Source organism: Orcinus orca, chromosome 15, assembly GCF_937001465.1.
Source record: "Orcinus orca chromosome 15, mOrcOrc1.1, whole genome shotgun sequence".
In the NCBI taxonomy this organism is placed as follows: Eukaryota; Metazoa; Chordata; class Mammalia; order Artiodactyla; family Delphinidae; genus Orcinus; species Orcinus orca.
This window is the reverse complement of record NC_064573.1, coordinates 70,636,997-70,657,557: the sequence shown is the minus strand read 5'-3', so window position 1 is coordinate 70,657,557 and position 20,561 is coordinate 70,636,997. Positions and strand designations below refer to the sequence as shown.

The window sequence follows — 20,561 nt, the reverse complement described above, 5'->3', positions numbered from 1 at the left end:
CAGTGTGAGCAGTGACTATAGATGGTAAGTGGGCAATGGGATCTGCAAGTCTGGAGTCCCAACACAGAGAGACAGAATCCGGACTCGTCCATGTGTACACCGGATTTACTTAAGCCATGGGGTGTGATAAGAAACCCCAAGGGAGTGATGTGGAAGAGGAGGCTGCATGGCTGGCCTGGGTCACACTTTCACATGTCCCTCTGAGATGCAGGGAGCCTCAGAAGGAATAGCCAGGGAGGTCAGAGGAGAACCAGAGCGCCTCATAAGGCATCAGAAAAGAGGCTGTGAGGCAAGGGATCGGGAATCAAGCCATGCTCCTCACTCATGCTGTGTGTTCTTAAGCAGATGCCTTCCCTCTCTGGGCAGGGGAAGTGTGAGGTATGTAAAATCCACATTCTAGAGTCCTGTGTTTCCTGGCTTGTGACTGTATCCCCTTATCTATAAAAATAACAGGATTCATACCAGCACACCTACTCCGTTGTATTCATGTACCATTTCTCTGTATATGTGCACATGTGTTTGGATGCATGGAAAGATGTCTAAAATGAGGTCGCCAAAGTTGCCAGTGGCAGTGATGAGGCAGGCTGACATTTACGGAGGGCTCCCCACATGCCAGGCATGGGGGAGACTAAGGTGAAGCCAACCAGGCACCCAGGTCTCACGCACGTCTGCCCCCTGGTGGCAGCACTGAGTCACACGCTTTCCATGGGCTGGTCCATCCCTGAACTGAGGACGATTATTAGGGGGTCTTTCCCCACATGGTCAAGGCTCAGAGAGGTTAAGGCACACAGCTGAGGTCACACAGTTACTAAGTGGCTGAGGCTGGGCTGAACCCAGACCCGCTGATCCTACATATTACCCCCGTTCATTGAGGTGGACTGCCTGCCATGGGATGGTGCGGGGTGGGGGATGGAGCATCTGGTGCTTTAATTTTCTTCTTTGCCCTTTTAGGCAGAATGGACTCTCTCAGTGTAACATATTCTTCCTGCAAATAGGGAAGCCCCAGTAAAGTCCTCTTCTTGCGTCCTGTGCCTCAGGTGCCGCCGGGGAGGGAGTTTGCCCTCCAGGACAACGAGCCGCTGCTCTGGCAGGTGATCCCTGTGGCCGCGGGCCCCCGGAGAAGCCACAGCTCCTGCAAGGACAAGAGGAGCGGGCCCTTGGTGGTGAGTGGTGCTGGCGTGGCCAGAGTGGACGCAGTTGGGAATGTCCCAGGCTGGCCTCAGGGCCTGCGGGGGACGGGGACAGGCAGGTGACTGTCCGGGAGCCTGGTGTTGTCTGGCTGTGCCGTGGTTCATGACGTGGAGGGTGTTTGGTGGCTCTGCTGGGGAAGCCTTCTCCCCTCGTGGGTTTTTGGCCCCTTGTGGAGGGGTAGCCCCTGCTGCTTGCCGTGGAGCAGTGAGGAGAACACATGCTGGGGTCCGAGTGCCCTGGGTTCAAATCCCAGCACTGTCTCCTCTCAGACTCTTTGAGCAGTTTTTATTAATTTCTGTGCACCTCAGTTTGTTCACCAAGAGAACGGGGCTGTGATTCCTGCTTCTTTTGCGCCGCTGGGAGGATGGAGTAGGATTGCGTGGGGCCCAGCACATGGTAATTCAGACAGTGATCGACAGTGTGGTGATGACAGGAGGAAGGTGGAGTTAAGCTGCTTCTGGGGCCGGATCGCCTGGGTTCACATCCTAGCTGTGCATGCAGATGGGCGCCCGGCCTCAGTTTCCTCATCTGTAAAATGGGGGTAGTAATAGCATCTACTTCACAGGGCTGATGTGGGGTTCAGATAAGATAATTCGAGAAGTGTTTAGCTTGGTCCCAGGTACACGGTAAACACTTTAATAAGTGTTACGTTACCATTATTATTATCATTGTTGTTACTATTCTTGTTTTTGAGTGTCCTTTTGGCTGTCACTGAGCTCTGTCTCCTCAGCCAGCACTTCCTCCCTCTCAGCCTGTTTCCTCACTTGTGGAAGCAAGTAGGTAAATGAGGCGGCAGGACCCCAGGGGAGCCCCCTTCCCTGGAGCCTCAGTGTCCCCAGCTGGGTTCCAGGGCTTTACCACATCTGAATTTCCGTGATTTTCTTTTCTGTTTTTTTTTCTTTTCACTTTTGCTCCATGATCCTGGGAGATCTGAGCTCTGCATTTCCTCCCGGGCCCTGGGCCCCACGTGGGGACATCTGAGATAAGCCTTTTTTAATGAGGCAACACCAGCTCTGTGCCTGAGATCATTCTGAGTGCAAGGCTGCATGCATTTCGGTGGTTGTCTGTGCCCGGTCTCACGTCTCTGAGACGTGGGCTCCTGCAGCATTGAAGCCTGAGGTCCATTCCGTCTAGCTTTATGGCCACGGGCAAGAGACTTCAGTTACCTAAACCTCGGTCTCCTCCTGTAAAATGGGTGAAGACACTGCCCCTGGCCGGCTTCTTGCCGAGACCTGATGGGAGAGTGAAAAGGCCTGACTGTGGGGCTGGGGGTGACAGCTCCCATGCAGGGACTCAAACGTTGGCTGAGAAGCCCTGGAAAATTCCTCAAGTGTCCAGATCTCAGCCACCGATTTCTTTCTCACCCTTGTCTCCATTCCCTCTCAGGCACTGACTCAGCTTATCTGATTGTGTGTGTGTGTGTGTGTGTGTGTGTGTGTGTGTGTGTGTGTGAGTGTGTGTGTGTGAGAGAGAGAGAGAGAGAGGGAGAGAGAAGACAAAGGCCATGGAGCGAAGAGCATTCAAACCCTGTCTTTTTACAGTCTCTGCTTGCTGGCCCCTCCCCTTTCTCCCTCTGTCACTGAGGAGCTTTTGTCCATGGAGTCGTCAGGTGGCTCCCTCCTTCTGGCCCCCAAGGCCCCTGCCTCATTACTGCCTGCTTGATCACCTCTCCCGCAGAGGTGGACGGGTTGGGGTACTGAGCCTGAGCAAGACAGAGCTGGGGCCCCAGACCTCGGTTCCCTGCTTTCAGGACTGACACCTGCAATTCCAGGTAGTGGCCACCAGGGGGTGATGGTGTTCAGCTCACTTTCTGATGGCTCCAAAAGCCTGTCTGGGGGGACCTCAGCATTGGGGCTCTGGAGGCTGAAAGAAGTAGGTTCAAGTTCTGACTCTGGCACTCTGTGACCTCAGGCAAGTGGTCTGATGGACCCCACTGAGCCTCAGTTTTTGCTTCTGTAAAATGAGGCTGGTCCTAAGTGGCCTCCAGAGTATTTTTGTGAGCAGTAAATGAGGTCACTCAGCCCTCAGGAGAGTAAATTCCCAGTTAATGCCTTGGCTGCGGGGATCACTGTTCCTGCTTTCCTTTTCCTCTCCTTCTCTTCCACCTCCCTTGCCCCCTCCTCCTCCTAACTCCCCCTCCTCCTGTCGTCTCCCTTTTTTCTCTCCTAGTCCAACTCTCTCATTATGAATGGGGAAACTGAGGCCCCGAGAGAGGGCCTGATGTAGGCAGAGCAACCCTGCAGGTGAGACCTGGGGTCCTGAGCCCTTGACCCTGCCAGCTGCTCCTACCCCTCTGGAGGTAGGAGGTGGTCAGTCCTGTGTTTTATACTCCGTGGTACGTTTGAGGATTCATTCACTAGTGGATAAATGCCATCCGCCGTTACTCCCGTCACTGTTTTGATTGATGACTTTGTACTGTTGACTTCCAATTGAGATTCAGGTTCATCTCCCTTTTTTGAGTCTGTGCTCCAGGCCTTGTCAGTCCCCACTCCCCACTCATGTTAGGGAATATGAATCCCCTTTTGCAGAGGAGGATACCGAGTCTCAGAGAGGTTAAGCCACTTGCCCGAGGCCACACAGTTAGCAAACGGGGGAGCTGGAATGCATACTGGGCCTGTTTCGCCTCCAGCCTTAGCCCTGGGCCCCTTCTGCCTCAGGCCTGTGCTTTTGGCCTGGGACCACTCTGCCAGCCCCTCTCTGCCCTTGGGCCTGCAGTGCCTGGGGCATCGCTCACAAGGAAACAAGACAGCCAACCAATCCCCGGGGCTGAGAATGTGATATTTGTCCAGCACAGGGTTGGCCACCCTCCGAAGGGTGCCTGGGACCCACTGGGGCTGATGCCCTGCTGATCTGCAGAGCCCTGCCCACCCCCAGCTGGTCAGACCCTGAGCATGAGGTCAGACCGGTTCCACCCGGCCGCTTCATAGAGGTGGCAAACGAGTGAGTTTAGCACTCCGCGCCTCTCTTTTTTTCCTCTGTAAAGTGGTGGATTGCAGGAATAACAGTGCCCACCACAGTGCCCACCACAGTGCTTACTGGGTGGCGTAGATACTAGTTTATCCCCATTTTACAGGTGGGAAAACTGAGGCTCAGAGCCAGTAAGTGCCTCTCCCAAGGTCTGAGTCTACCTCATCGTGTGGTAGGAGGATGGGGCTGAAAAGAGATGATGCTTATAAAGTGCTGATGGAGAGTAACTGCCTGATAAATGTTACTGTGTTTTTGTTTGGGTTTTTTTTTTAATAAATTTATTTATTTTTGGCTGCGTTGGGTCTTTGTTGCTACACGTAGGCTTTCTCTAGTTGCGGGGAGCGGGGGCTGCTCTTCGTTGCGGTGTGCGGGCTTCTCATTGCGGTGGCTTCTCTTGTTGTGGAGCATGGGCTCTAGGCGCGCGGGCTTCAGTAGTTGTGACACACAGGCTCAGTAGTTGTGGCTCGCGGGCTCTAGAGCGCAGGGTCAGTAGTTGTGGCGCACGGGCTTAGTTGCTCCGCGGCATGTGGGATCTTCCCGGACCAGGGCTCGATCCCGTGTCCCCTGCATTGTCAGGCGGATTCTTAACCGCTGCGCCACCACGGAAGTCCCACTGTGTTGTTAATTATGATTTGCTGTCAGCTGTTTTTTTCCCCTATATTCTCTCAAAGAGCTGCTGATGGAACGGGAAGTTGTCCCCTCTCTTAGGAGTTTTTTTGCCGTTGAGGAAACGGAGGGCAGGGGAGGGGAGGTGTTCTGTCCGGGGGGTCCCACGGCAGCCAGGCTGGGCTGGGACTGGAGTTTGGAGTCCCTGGCCGGTGCTCTCTGCTCTCTCTGCTCCCCCGCTCCTTTCAGGGCCGTCCTTAGGACCTCCGGTCTGTGTGGCGGGTCCTAGTCCTGCGCCCAGCCTTCTCCCTCCCCCATCCAGGGGTGGTGGTGGATGGGCACACCCTCTTTTCCTCGTAAAGTGAGCCTTTGGCTTGCACTCGTGCTGGGATCGTAGAACACGGTGACTCAGTCGTGGACCATGACCTTGGGTCATGGTTCACCCCAGAGGCCCCTCCCGTGACCGTGAAGGCACAGATTCACTGGCTCTGGGGCTTCCCTGCGATGTGGCAGATGGGCCTCTGGTAACCTCAAGAATGTTCTCCCAAATCCCCAAACCCGTCAGTCAGCATTTGGTGGCTCATCTAGTGACGAGTTCACCCCCTCGTGGGCCTACTTTGTGCCAGGCCCTGAGTGAGGGGGCCCTGGAGAGCACTCAGTTTCCTCGGGTCCACAGTCCAGGCGGGCCTGGAGGTGGCCCGGGAGGGCATAGTTAGGTGAAGGCGGGCGCTCAGGAAGTAGGAACAACGCATGCAAAGGCATGGAGGTGAGGTGAAGCGAGAGGCGTGTCGGGGGGTCAGTGACCAGCCCAGTTGGGCTGAGATGGAACATTTCGGGGGTTCAGTCTTTCTTTTCTTTTTTTTTTTTTTGCGGTACGCGGGCCTCTCACTGTTGTGGCCTCTCCCGTTGCGGAGCACAGGCTCCGGACGTGCAGGCTCAGCGGCCATGGCTCACGGGCCCAGCCGCTCCGCGGCACGTGGGATCTTCCCGGACCGGGGCACGAACCCGTGTCCCCTGCATCGGCAGCCGGACTCGCAACCACTGCGCCACCAGGGAAGCGCCCCAGTCTTTCTTTTGACAAATGTTTATCTGCATGTTATGAATAAGACACAGGTGGATAAGAAGGTAAGTAAATACCTGCCATGGGTTCTAATGGCTCCGGTTCACTGAGCCCTTACTGTGTGTGCCGGGCGCCCTGTCGCGTGCTTCACCTGCATTCCCTCATTCAGTTTGCTCATGGTTCCAAGCCCCCCCCCCCAAAATTAGGGAGTATATCTCTGCATCTGGGGAGGTCTCACAGAGGAGGGACAATTGTTTTAAGTCTTCAAAGATGAACAGGCGTTTGACAGATGGGTGTGGGCTGGGAAGAAGTGGTTTGCCCCTGGTGGCGGGGGGGCAACGTGGGCCAGGTTGGGGGGTGTGAAACTGTGTTCTGTTCCTGAGTGTCATGCGGGGTCCAGGAGGTGGCCTGGAAGTCATTCCTGGACCCCGCCCCCCCCCCCCCCCCCCCCCGCCGTGTGTGTTTTAATCCTGAGTTCAGACTTTCCCACACCTCCTGCTGATGAACCAGTGGTTCTTGCCTTTGAGCAGCGGCACACCTCCTGGCAGCTCTGTCGTCATGCTGTCATCTTTGGACAGGGATCAGCCAGGGCAATCCCTGAAGCTTGGAAAGCATTTGAACCTGATAACTTTATTTTTTTCCTTTTTATGATCTCTCTCTTTTTTAAAAAAAATTTTATTGGCGTATAGTTGCTTTACAATGTTGTGTTAGTTTCAGGTGTACAGCATAGTGAATCAGTTATACATACACATATATCCACTCTGAGCCTGATAACTTTATTATAATGACTGCAGAATGGGGGCACATTTTTTTGAATTCTAATGACAAGAATAGTAATTCTTGTGAGTGCGATCAACTTGAGATAAGAGGGAACTCTTGACGTGGCCCCAAAATGGAGACATCAGTGGTCCTGGTTAGAGGTTCTCTTTGAATTTCAGTTGGTTGACTGGGCTGTCAAAAGAGAAGGAAATAAAAGCAAAATGGAAAACCATATATGAACTGCTAGAAAGAACTCATCAAAGATTGTGCTTAAAAAACAAGTTGTACAGGGCTTCCCTGGTGGCGCAGTGGTTGGGAGTCCGCCTGCCGATGCAGGGTACACGGGTTCGTGCCCCGGTCCGGGGGGATCCCACATGCCGCGGAGCGGCTGGGCCCGTGAGCCATGGCCGCTGGGCCTGAGCATCCGGAGCCTGTGCTCCGCGGCGGGAGGGGCTGCAGCAGTGAGAGGCCCGCATGCCGCAAAAAAAAAAAAAAAAACACCAGCAAGTTGTACATAAAGATATGACAGCTTTTTATTTGCTGGGGATGTGAATTCTCCTCCCCATACTGTGTTGCTTGGTGTTCCCACATATGAAGTTGGGCCTGTGTCCACGTCATGCTGAACTGTACCAGGAACGTGGCTCACTGGCTTAATTGAAAGGCCTAATTTGCCTCATGCAGCAAGATATCTGGAGGTGGGCAGCGGCTGACTTAGGTCAACACCTCTGAGAGTCTCTTGGGCTTTCCCTCCTGCTTCGTGCCTCGTGGTCCCAAGGTGGCTGTCACTTTTCCAGCCATTCGGTCCACTTTCAGGTGGGAAGAAGTGGGAAGCCAGAGGGGCCATGTCAGCTGAGTTTGCAAGAAAGCAACAGCTCTCCCTGGAGCACCCTCCCAGAGGGCAGTAATGGGTCACACGGCCACTGCTAGCAGCAAGAGGGTCTGGAAAAGTCAGTGTTCCACGCTGGAAGTTGGCCACGTTGGAAATGGCCATTGGTCGTTCAGATAGCATTGTCGGGAATTCCGTGGTGGTCCAGTGGTCGGGACTCCGCACTTCCACTGCAGGGGCCATGGGTTCAATCTCTGGTTGGGGAACTAGGATCCTGCAAGCTGCGGGGTGCAGCCAAACAACAACGACAACAAAAACCAAATAGCAACGTTTAGTACAGTCTGGCTTCCTTGTCAAGGGAGCCTGGGGCCTCCAAACCGGGATACAGGACAAGAGAGAAAATCTACCCAGCATCTGTGTGCTGTGATGTGAGATGTGTGCTGGGCACTGGGCTTCAGGGATTGGAGGACACAGTCCCCGCCCTCCAAGGCCCCCAGTCTGCTGGGGAGCAGGCTTCAGGGAAGGGAAGGAAGGCTGAGGTGGAAGGAACAGGCCGGGAGGGAGCTGGCCCAGTGGCCAGAGTGACTCCTTCTGCCTGGGTGAGTCCGAATGATGGACCAGCTCTAGGAGCGTGACGCGGAGCTGAGTGGTGAGGATCTGGACAGCGAGCTGGGCTCTTAGGAGGCCCCGGAATCCTCTGACAGGTGGCTAATTTCATTTGTTAATGGCTTCTTGTCTTTCACTGTTGAGTCCAAAGGGCTGGAGAAGAATGGAGTAATTTATATCTCAGCTGATTAAAGTTCCTTTTCTGGATTAAAACCAGCCAGACCAGAAAGTTTTCATTTCCTAGGTCTTAAAATGCAAATGACCAGGGCTTCCCTGGTGGCGCAGTGGTTGAGAGTCCGCCTGCCGATGCAGGGGACACGGGTTCGTGCCCTGGTCCGGGAAGATCCCACATGCCGCGGAGTGGCTGGGCCCGTGAGCCATGGCCGCCGAGCCTGCGCGTCCGGAGCCTGTGCTCCGCAACGGGAGAGGCCACAACAGTGAGAGGCCTGCGTACCGCAAAAAAAAAAGCAAATAACCAGTTGTGCCTGAGATTTTGTATTGGGAAGATTTTGTATTTATTCATTTACCCAGTTCTCTCTCCACCCACTCACTCATCTACCCTCCCGGACATCTACCTACCCATCCATCCATCCTCCACCCAGTTATTAATTCATGCAAAGCTTTACAGATACCAAAGATGAACAAGCTAACTTGTTCTCAAATTGCTCACATGCCTAGACTGTAAAGCCAGGATGGTACAAACTAGTTATTTGTTGATTGAGTCACTCACTCTTTCGTTCAACAGAAATGCATGAGTACCTACTATGTGTTATGTGCTGTTTTGGGCCCATCAGGTACAGCAGTGAACAAGACGTGGTTCCTGCTCTCCTGGAGCTAATACTCTGGTGTTGGGTGGGACAATGTGGGGTTTTCCAGGAGCTTCGAGGGGGTTACCTGGGGAGTGGTGGGGATGAGCCTTCAGGGTTAGAATAAGGGGCCTGGTGTTCGCTGGCCAGAGGCGTGGAGGAGCCAAGGGAAGTTAGGACCAGGGTTAGAGAAGGTCAGAGGTGCGGCCTGGAGCGCCCTCTAGTGGCATTGCAGAGAAGGGTTGGAGAGGGTAGACTGGAAGCTCGGAGACTGGTTAGGATGTTGGAACAATTTGGGCAAGACGATTAAAAAAAAAATTACTGTGGTTAAATACACATAACCATTTTAAGCTTACTATACATTTATAATAATGTATGTCATTATATAAATTCTCGGTGTTTTGTAACCATCACCACCATCCATCTGCAGAGCTTTTCTCATCATCCCGAACAGAAAGTCTGTCTGTGCCGTGAAACACTAACTCCCCACTCCCCGACTCCCACAGCCCCCGGTAACCTCTACTCTACTTTCTGTCTCTATGAATTTGCCCTTTCTGGGTACTTCATATAAATGGAATCATACAGTGTGTATCCTTTTGTGTTTGGCTTGTTTTATTTATTCATTTGTCTGTGGTGTAGCACGTGTCAGCACTCCACTCCTTTTTATGGCTGAAAAATATTCCCTCGTATGTACAGAACACATTTTGTTTGTCCGTTCTTCTGTGGATGGACACTTGGGTTGTGTCCACCTTTTGACTATTGTGAATAATGCTACTAGTAACATTGGTGTGCAAGTATCTGTCTGAGTCCCTGCTATCCATTATTTTGAGTCTATACCGGAGAGTGGAATTGCTCAAAAAAATATGGTAATTCTACGTTTAACTTTCTGAGGGTTCACCACAGTGACTTCACCAATTTACACTGTCACCAGCAATAATGCACAAGGGTTCTAATTTCTCCACATCTTCACCAACACTTGTCATTTTCTGTGTTTTTAAAAAAAATACCATCTATCCTAATGGGTGTGAAGTGGTGTCTCCTCGTGGATTTGATTTGCATTCCCCTAACGACTAATGATATTGAATATCTTTTCTTGTGCTTCTTGGCTAGTTGTGTATCTTTGCTCATTTTTGAATCGGATTGATGTGTGTATATATATATATACACATACATATACATATATATACATACATATACATATATATATATATACACACACACACACACACATATGTATATCCTGGCTATTCGTCTCTCATTAGATACGTGATCTGCAAATATTTTCTCCCATTCTGTGGATTGTTTTTTCATTCTCTTAGTAGTGCTCTTTGATGCATGAAGGTTTTCAATTTTGATTACATCTAATTTATCTACTACTTTTTCTTTTGTTGCATAGAAAATAATTTTTAAATTTGTGTTATAATATGCATACCAAAAATAATTTTTTAGTTGAAGTGTAATATGTATCTTAAGCCAGAGAGCCTGGGTTTGAATCTTAACTCTGCTACTTCTCAGCCATGTGACCTTGTGTGGGTTAATATCTCTGTGCCTCTGTTTGCCCATCTGTAAAAAAGGGATAATAATAGAGCCAACTTGTTAGAAATGAACTGAGTTTAGATGAATTAACGTCAGAAGGCACTGTGAACAGTGGTTGACACCTAGTAGGTGTTTTTTAAGTGTTTGCTGTTATTACCATGACTGTATCTCATATATTGAGTTTCTACATGACAGTCCCTGTGCTGAGTGCTGTACAAACGTTATTCCACTATCCCATTGAATCCTCTCAAACCCCAAGAGGTTGTCCCCATGTTGTAGATGAGGAACCTGAGGCCTGGGCCCTTACACTTTGTTGAGGGCCATCTCCTGGCATTTCCCCCCTGAGTGACCCCACTGTATCCTGAGGTGCTAGGAAGATGCCCATTTTGGAGATGCTGAACTCGAGGCTCAGAGAGGGGAGGCGACTGGCCCAAGGGCACACAGCAAAGGAATCGCAACACCTGGATTGATTCTTGGCCTATGGACTCACCCCTTGCAGCCGGGGAGGGGTGAGGGCGTTTTGTGAGGACAGGGGAGTCCTGCTGGGCTGAATTCTGTTTCAGTTGTGCCACTGGAACTCCCGGGGCTCTGTGGGTTCCTGGGCACTGAGGCCACGGAGGACCCCCAGCCAGGTGCCTGCCACCCGCGGAGGCCAAAGGCCAGTGAATGACCTGAACACCTGCTCCGCTTGCAAAGCCTCCCTCCTGGGGCCGGGCGGGCAGCTTGTGGGCGCTGGGAGGATATCCTGGGACCTGTTCACCTTGTCCACGTGTTAACCCGTTCCGTGCCATGGCACGCTGCCGCCATTGCGTAGGTGAGGAAGCAGAGGCCCAGAGGGCGGAGGATGATCTCGTCCTTTTGTTTCACCTCCTTGGGAAAGTATGTTGATGTGCCCTTGCGTGAGAATGGTGCTAATACTAGAATAATCTTGACTCTCATTTCTTTTTTTTTTTGGTAAGAAAGTAAATCATTAATGAACATACACTTTCAGCTGCTACCAGTCACAATTACTTGCTTCACCTGTACAGGCGATTGAGACACAGCACCCTGGCAGGGTTGCTGGGGCCACACCATTTCTGCTTCCAGGGTGCACACAAGCGCTCTTGTGTATATGTACACACACACACACACGCCTGCGGAACCCCGAAGAAGCCCCACTTGACCCGTATTCTCATAACCTTGTTCAGCGGCCACTCTCTGGCTTCGGACACGTCGCTGAGCTTTATTTCCCTCATCTGTGAAATGGGGTGAAGCCCACTCCATGCCCCTCACAGGCTGTCATGAGTGGATGAGAAAGACATTGGTAAATTGCCAAGTTGGACTTAGTGGTCCAGGGCCCAGGCAGAGTTCGGAGTTCATTCCAGAAACGTTTGCTGAGCACCTGCCGCACGCTGGAGAGAAGCCTGGTTCACATCGGTTCCTGGAGGATAAAATCCCATCACACTCAGGCTCCAGTTCGTGGGTACAAACGGCCTAAAGGACTGTGTGTGGTTTGGCCCCTGGCCACCCACGTGACGTCTGCTCCCAGCACTCAATCTCCACTTACCCCACTCAAGCCACACTGGCCTCCAGAATGTTCCCTTCACATGCGGGTGTGTTTCCACCCAGGCCCTTAGCACAGGCTGTTTGCTGTCCTCCAGATTCCCTCCTGACTTTATGTTTTCTAGGTCCATCCGGGCCATGGATGGATACTCCGTTCCTTTTTACGGCTAGATAGTACTCTGTCATGTCAACATACCACACTTTGATTGGCTGTGTGTCAACTGATGGACATTTGGTGTGTCTCCACTTTTTGGCACTCCCCTCATTTTTACAGTCCCCTTGTACCGGTTTCATTTCTTCCCTCTTCTAACCTCTGTCTGCACTTACTATTTATTTGGTTCCTGATCTCCTGTCTCCCTACCGCAAACAAGAATTGCGGGATTTCCGGGCTCCTGACTCCTTTGTTCAGCGCCATGTTGAATGAATGAGTGAGCAAGTGAACCAGAGGCTGGGTCAGCAGCCGAGCAGGGAGGACGGATAGGCATGTGCACAGCTAACCGGCCCGGCGAGAGGAACAGTGCTCCGACACCCTTGGCTTGGTTGTGGGGAAGCCAGAAGGGCTCGAGGTGCAGTGAAACTGGGTCTTGGTGGTGTGTAGAAGTCAGCCAGGTAGGGAGAGGCAGGAAGGGCAGCCCAGGCAGAGGGCTCAGCCTGAGCAGTGGCCGGGGGGCTTGACCTCTTTGCCTGTGCGACAGAGATTTGCTGTCCTCGCCGCACTCCTGGGAGGGGACCCCTGTGCTCGCAGGGTGGCCTTGTCACTGAGCAGAGAGGAGGGCTTGGAGCGACGCAGAGAATTTAGTCAGGGGGGTGGGACAGCGCTCCGAGGCCCCCATTCCTTCCACCTCAGAAACCCCCTGACCTGGTGATCCCTAAGTGCCGGCTTCTGAATCCACATTTGTGGGCGCTGTCCCTCGAGATCCTGTATCGGGGGCTACCCTCAGAAGCCAGGCCAGGCAGGGATGGGAATTGAATGACAAACAGGGTAGAGGGCGGGGGCCCTCCCAGGGTGGTCCTGCCCAGAGTGGCTGGACCACCCGATGTTCCAAGCAGAACTGATGACGGGGATTTGATCTCATTGTGAAATCTCACTGTTTTTATACATTGGAGAAAAAAAATTTTTTTAACCACACCCAGCCACCTTCAGTTAACACAGGCGGTATTGGCAGTCTCGATTCACATACGATCTCGCTGACTCTTTGCCACAGTTCATGGGGAAACAGAGGCTTGGGAAAGTGGGCAGGTGCCACCGGCGGGCTGGGTCCAGGGATGTCAGACTCTTGGAAGCCTCCACCTTCAAGGGGCATCAGAAATGCCCTGAGTGTCCTCCAGGGGGGTCTTGCTACAGTTTCTGTTCTCTCCCCGACCCGTCCTCCTCCCAGATTAAAGGAAAGCACCAGCTTCCTGATGCAGTGTTCACAAGTGACCACCAGAGGGCAGGATGGGGGCGATCGAAATGCTTTCAACATTTTGCTTTATTAGGAGTTTTTAACCCCTTTTGCACTAGGGCCTTCATTCTAAACCCGAAAAAGCCAAGTCTTCCACGGCCATTTAGATTTTTATTTTAACGCTTGTCACTGATTTTGGAGCACGTGTCACTCAGCTTGGGTCCCCATCAGGTCTCTTGTCAGTTTTGATTTTGCAAGCCAGTCAGGGCTGCTGGGCTGAAGTTGGGACATTCATCTGCAGCCCTCACAGCCCTGGCCACCCCAGTTTGTTTTCACTGCTATTGTTTCTCTTTTGAATAAATTATTTTTTGGGGAAAAAAAAGTTGCCCCAAAGTTTTATTTCTAAAAGAGGTGTGTGGGTGTCGGGGGGGTGTATGTGTCCAGGGGGTGGGTAGCCCATAATGAGAGCCCCATGAATATGGAAATGGCACTTCTGACCTAAGAAGATGTATTTCCAGAGATGCTAAATCTTTTGCTTGAAGACAGGGTCTCCTGAGAAGAGAAACGTTTGGTCATATCTCAAGCCTCGGCTCCATGCCACTTCCTCTAAGAAGCCCTCCTGGGTTGCACCCTTTCCTGTGCACTCCAGGCCCTTCAGCCTCCAGTGCCATAATTTATTTCCAAGTGCTTCCCTCCTGTAGACCCTGAGCTCCCAGAGGGCAAGAACCTGGTCTCCGTCATTCTCACTCGATGTCCCCACCACCTCACACTTCATCCTCAAGGCTTTCAGTGAGCGAGTACTTGAAATCTGCTAGGCGCTCTTCTGACCTCACCTCACCTCATCCCCCAGCTGCCCTGTGAGGGAAGAAATTATTATTGTTGCCGTTGTGGTCGTTGTTATCTTTTTCACCTACCTCGTGTGACATCAGAAGGAACCGAGGCACAGAGAGGAGAAGCAGGTTGTCCAGGACGACGCCATTTGGCAGGATCAGAGCTAGGATTCAAACCCAGGCCCATCTGAGTGCAAATCCCTGCTCCTGGCAGCTTCGTGCCCCAGCACAGTAGCATCATTGTAGGTACTCAAGCAGGGCTCACTGAGTTAGCAGGGAGAGCTCTCTGGCTGGGGTCTGGGTGCACGCGGCCCTGCACACGCCCGCCTGGGGCTCTTCCTGCCGCCGCCGCCCGCCTCCCTGCGTCCTTCGCAAGCTGCCTCCTCTTTCTTCTTTCTTCTCCTCCTTCTCCAAAAGCCTACTGAGGTAGAATCTACGTCTTATAAAATTCACTCGTTTTTTAAGCGTACAATGTAATCATTTTCAGTAAATTTACAAAGTTGCACAACCATCACCACTGCCTAATACCAGAACCTTCTCGTCACCACATTAAGAAACCCCGTACTCATTAGGCCCCAGCAGCCACCGACCTACTTCTGTGTCCATCCTTGTGCCTTCTCTGGACGTTTCCCACCATGAGGTCTTCCCCCCTGGTTTCTCTCCCTGAGCACGGTGGTTTCGGTGCAGCCAGAGTGCTTCCGCCTTTTGTGTTGGCCTGGCCCCCTCTCAGTGCTGGTGTCTTCCCTGTCCCTCCCTTCCCTGTCTGCCTCTCCTCACGGTGGAGAGAACCCAGGGGTCAGGCTGGGCGAAAGCGGATGAAAAACGTTCTGGTTTGGTTTTTTTCGGGGGTGTGTTTTAAGTGATTTCCAACGTCCTGCAGTTGATAACGCCCTGTGGGTTGGCCGTGCCCTGGTGGGATGGGCTCAGAGTGCCTTGTTTGGGGTAGATAACCCCCCATCCTGCAGGGCTGGCCCCAGCTTGGACCCCTCCTTGTTGCCCTGCCATCCAGGGCAGCTGAATTTGATACAGCACTAGTCGGTCATGGCCAAGGTGATTTGAGTCCTGACTGAGAGCTCCATGCTCTGAGCAGTTTATTACACATATTTCTTCATTTCCTTCTCCCAGCGACCTGGTGGGACAGGCACTGTCGTCATCCCTATTTTACATAGAGCTGGGGCACAGAGACGTTAAACAACCAGCCCTATATCAAAGCTGTCTCGTGCTGGGACGAGGATTCGAACCCAGGCAGTCTGCCTCCAGCATCCACACCCTTTCCCTGCACTCCGGCTGCCTCTGTGAGACTAGCCATCCCCTCCCTGGGTCTCTGTCTGTGCCCTGACCCTTTAGGGGATTGTCAGCTCCTGGAAGACAGGGGCATGTGTATGGCTTCTGTGGGGCCCTTTTGGGGGCTGAGGAGCCGCCGTCACACAGTAGGTCTGCCTTCTGTGTGTCATGGATTCCCAGATCTAGCAGTGAACTCCTTGTCAGCAGGAGAATTGGGAACCCTCTGCCTTTCAGGAAGCAGTTACAGAGCACCTGAGTGCTGGGCTGCGTGCCAGTCCCTGGGACCTCCTTGCCTGTGGGGAGCTCACAGCCCTGCGGCGAGGACAGGCTCTCATCACGAAAAGCACCTTCATGTACTCGAAGAGGAGGCCCAGTGACTCAGGCTTGCTCGCTCAGAGGGCTTCCTGCGGACATGCTGCTTGCACTGGCCTTGAGCGATGGTTGCATTTCCACAAATAGAAAGGGCATTCCCGGCGGAGGGCCCTGCCTGAGCAAAGGCTGGGAGGCTGAGGGTCCATACACGGTTGAGGAATGGGTGTCACCGTGATGGTACGCGGAGGCTGTACGGCTAAGGTCACTGAAAGCCCAGCCGAGGCTGGGGTGCAGGGAATGTGGCAGGGCCAGTGGCCCGTGTCCTCATGCAGGAATGCAGACCGTTGGGCCAGGCCAGCCTTCTTTTCTAGGGACGACGGAAATCTGCATTGCTGCCCACCGTTGCAACTCGTTCAAATAAAACAAAATAGTGTGCCTACCTCCCCCTGCCCCCCGCCCCCCCAAAAAACCTGACACAAACAGAGTCACTCCTGGGGGCTACCAGTTTTCACCCCTGTTTTCCTTCGTGAACGCAGATGTTGATTTTTAACAGCCTCCCATCATTTTTATAGGCGAGAGATTTCTGCTCAAGGCTAAGCCCTCTCAGTAGGTCGGCATGGTTGCTTGTACATTCAGTCTTTTCTGGAATTAATGAAGGACATTAATAAGGATCTCCCGAGGACCTACTGTGACCGGGTGTCATCTTGGGACGTGGGGAGCCAGGCTGACCAGGGTGGGGGCCCCTGGGGAACTGACCTTCGAGGAGGGATGGAAGGAGGAATCACCAGGATGCAGAATGTTCCTCCAGAAGTGGCGTCGTGGGGCCCTGTGTCTGGGGGCCACCCTGAGCCTGGGCTGGAGGCTGCTGGAGGGTGCTGGATGGTTAGCTCTTAATCCGGAGACCCCGGCATGAACAGGCGCGAACTGGGTGGAGAGGAAGGGGCGTGTGTTTGTTTCCAGGGCTGCCGTAATGAGTCACCATGTGCTTTGTGGCTCAGAAACAGCAGATACTTATTCCGTCTCCGTTCTGGAGGCCAGAGCCTGAAGTTAAGGTGTCGGCAGGGCCACGATCCCTCCAGGGATTCTAGGGGAGGATGCTTCCTTGCCTCTTCCCGCTTTGGGGGCCCGAGGCGTTCTCTAGCTTGTGGCCATACCCCTCCAGTCTTTGCCTCCGTCCTCATGTGGCATCCTCCCTGGAGGTTGCGTCTTCTCTTCTGGACACTTGCTGGATTTAGGGCCATCCAGGGTAACCCAGAATAGTCTCATCTCAAGATCCTTAATTTATTAATAATTACATCTGCAAAGACCTTTTTCCAGATAAAGTCACATTTACAGGTTCTGGGCGGACGTACCTTTTGGGGGGGGCCACCATCCCATCCGCTACAGGGAGGAACAGCATGAGCAAAGGCCCTGCGGTCGCCTGGTGCACCCGATTGGGGTGGGGCAGGTGTGGGGTCAGGTGGTAAAAGGTGAACAGGGGTCTGGGGTGGGAGGGATGGGGAGCCAGGGGAGGCATCCAGGGTGCGTGGGGGGTGCCTTGGTCACCATTGTGCGTGCAGGCGGTTCCCCTGGCCAGGTGAGAAGGGTCCTACAGGGCAGGGTGGGACCAGCCCAGCTGATCAGAAGGCGATAGCCCTGACTAGGTAGGGGTCGCTTTGGGCCTGGAGTGGAGGTGCAGCAGGGGGCCCCCTGCTCCTGGGAGTGTGACCTGGTGACTGTGGCCTCCTCCAGGCTGAGAAAGTGGGACTTTGAGCGGGTTGGGGGTGGGGGTCTCCATCACTGGTGCCTGCCCACCCCCACCCGCCTCGTGGGGGCTCAGCTCTGTCTCCACCTGGGACTTGCCAGGTCTGACTTGTTCACTTTTCTTTTTATCCTTCACACCCCTGCCCTGTCTCCTGTCTTTCTGCCTCCACCCCACCCCCTTCCCTGCTCGCACCCCACTGCCCTGCTCTCTTTGTCTCCTCGCGGTCTCTGACTTTCTTCGGGTTCATCTCTTTTCCCGCCTGTGTGTGTGTGTCTCCATCCCCCTCAGTGACCGAGCCCCTTCCCCCGATCTCTGTCATCCTCTCTGCCTCTTCTAGCCCATTTCTCTCTCTGTCCATTCCCGTCAGGCCTATGGGAGGCACAGCAGCTGGCCGTCAGCAGCCTCCGCGTTCCTGGTGGTGGACGGTTGCTCCCTAGGACAGGCAGGCTCAGCTAGGGCCACCTCCCGCTGTTCTGTTAGCGCCTCAGCGAGCAGGACACCACTTTCCAACTGGGCCATCAGCCAAGCAGTCAGAGGGCAGGGGCCAGGCTGCACCTCCACCTGCGCCGTCAGCTGGGGCCGGCCCCCACCTGGCTGTCCGTTGGGCAGTGAGCGGCGGGGACCCCTCGCCTGCCAGATGTGGGGCGCCGAGTCGGAGGGGCCATGGGCCTGCTTCTGAAGAGCTCTGAAGTTCACGCCGCAGCTTCCTCCGCCGCTGAGCTCGGCTCCCCGCTGGTGTCCTCGGGGGCTTCCTGTCAGCCGCTCTGCCCCGGGGTTGTGGGTCTGATGTGTACGGTGCACGTGGTCCCTGGGGCTGGGGGTGCCTCTGCGCCAGCCCCCGCCTGGGCTCTCGTGCGGGCGCTCGCCGTGCGCCAGTCCGGTTCCGGTTCAGGCGAGCTGACCTGACGGAGATGCTGTGGAGCCGGGGCTCTGCGGCTGCCCTGCCGCTCACCTCGGCAGCTGCCTTTGCTCTCGAGCTCCAGCCTCCTCGTGTAGCCCGTGGAGAAGATAATGTTTCCCCCAGGGAAGCACCGTGAGGACTAAATGAGATGCTTTGGTATTATTCTGCCTCATCCAAAGCAGAAAACCCTGAAACACAGGGATACTCTGTCCCATTTTACAGAAGAGGTAACTGAGGCTCAGGAAGGCGGGGTGACTTGCCAAGATCACACTCTTTCGAAGGAAGTTCCCAAGAAAGGTCACCTTGGGTCAGCCTTGGGTGTGCTACAATTCGCATTTTTAATTTCTGAGAAGGATGCTCCCCCTGTTCCCACCACCCTCCCCCCAACCCCAGCTGGCAGATGGTGACTCTGGGAGCCGGTCTCTCCCTTCCTCAGCATCCCCCGCTCGCACCCTGGGCCTCCCGCCCTCGGGAGCGGACAGAACCCAGGACTGGTTGGGAGGCCTGGGTTCCAGCCTTGGCTCAGTTTCCACCTCTCTGTGTGACCTCGACCAAGTCCCTATCCCTCTCTGGGCCTCCCTTTTCCCCCTCTGTAAAATGGGGACAACCAGGGCCTCCTTCCAGGGCTGCTCAGAAGCTTAACTGAGTCAGAAGGAACTTGACTGAGCTGGGAGGGGCTGTGTGAGCCGATGGGATCCTGAGTTGATTTATTTCCTTTATATGGAAGGATTTGAGGTGGGGAGGGCTCCCCCTCGGTGTGTGGTTTTGGGGAGGAACTTGTCCTCACATGACACGCTCACACACACGCACACACTCAGTTCTGGGGCTTCATCCTTGCTCTTCCCACCACTCAGCGGAAAACCCCCAGGCCCAGAGCACCTCCAGGAGGGTGCAGGGTCCAGACCACTCAGCTAGATTAGGGAGGGGCCATCCCTGGGCCCGCCCCCCTGGAAGAGCCACTGGAGATGCTCCAGGCGGGGCCCCAGGGCCTGAGCGGCAGCTTCCCCGCGCCCTTGGCGGGGCCATCCTGCCAGTCCCCTGGCCACCAGCCGGCCCCTGAATGATTCATGCCACCTTGAACTTGACTCCTGGTGTGACAAGCCGAGCGGGAAGAGCCGCCCCCTCCAGAGGGAGACTGGGAGCGTGCACAGTGCAGGCGGCATAACCCCCAGGCTCCAGAAATGGAGTATTATTACTGCCCCAGCTTGTTGAAGCTCTTGCGGTACCTGTGGGTGAGTGCGGCCGTCCGGACCCGTATCTCCTTTTTCTTCTCCTCCCGACTCCTGCCAGCTTTGCTTCCTGGCTCTGTCTGGTCAGCAGTGGCTCTGTTTTCTTTAAGAAATGGTGGTTGTTTCAAGGAGGAGGGGGTGTTGGGAAAGGGATGGGGTTTGATTTGGGAGGCAGAGGGGACTCATATAAGAGGACGAGGTCCTGCCCAGGGTGGATCAGTGGGCACGGCGGCCACCCCTCCCGTCCTCGGAAAAACAGGAAAAACAAGGGGAGCGTTAGTGATCTTTCCAGAAATCGACGTTTCTTTGATTTACCGGACTGTTCTTTACTCTGAAATTACATCCTACTTGCCTTTGTGTGCACGTAAAAATGTCTCATCTTTTATGAGTTGGAAAGAATAGATTTTGTTTTTCTTTCAGTGAACTTACTAAGCAAAAGTAGAAAGTTGGAACCCTCCCATTGCGGCCTCTCATCTATATAACAGGGGGGGAAAAAAAAAACTCCAAACTTTTTTTGGCAAAATGCCAAAAACAGGGAACCCACGTGGAAGTGCTTTGTGGGGTATAAAGTACTTTTCAAATCTTGTTTTGACTCTGAGATTGATCTGCTGTGTGTCCACAGGCAAGTTGCTTCCCCTCTCTGGGCCTCTGTTTCCTCATCTGTGAAACTAAGGGGTGGGCAGTAGATGATGGTGGGTTATGTGACATTCATCAGGGCTCCGTGAACAGAGGGGCTTAGCAGGGAATCGTCACAGGTGGGTCTCAGAGTTTTCCAGAACATTTGCCACCCAGCTGAGAATGCCCAAGAAAGTAAGACTTGGGAAATATTATTTTTCCCCCTGCTGAATGTTTGCAAATACTTCAAATGCCGAGTCACCCAGGGAATTTTCCGGAGCTCCTAAAAATACAACTTTAGGAAACATTGTCCTTCAGCCGCTCCCCACCCCAGCCCAAGTCCCCTGCAGCAGTTGAAAAAC

At 53.7% G+C, this 20,561-nt stretch overlaps 1 protein-coding gene across 8 annotated transcripts in view; it reads left to right on the top strand.

Moving 5' to 3' along the window:
• The window catches only part of KIAA1671 (KIAA1671 ortholog), a 186,043-nt gene that overhangs the window by 73,153 nt on the left and 92,329 nt on the right, over positions 1-20,561 (top strand). For 6 of the 8 annotated variants that reach the window (XR_007471639.1, XM_033412878.2, XM_033412875.2 and 3 more), the window contains exon 6: positions 1,038-1,163. The exons of 1 other annotated variant lie outside the window; for it this stretch is intronic. Coding sequence is in view for 6 of the 7 variants with exons in the window: in XM_033412878.2 (XP_033268769.2) it covers positions 1,038-1,163 (126 nt within the window). In the remaining variant the exon portion in view is untranslated. Of the gene's footprint in view, positions 1-1,037; positions 1,164-19,193; positions 19,588-20,561 lie in introns of those variants that run through there. One more of the 8 variants, XM_049697808.1, reaches the window with a different exon arrangement.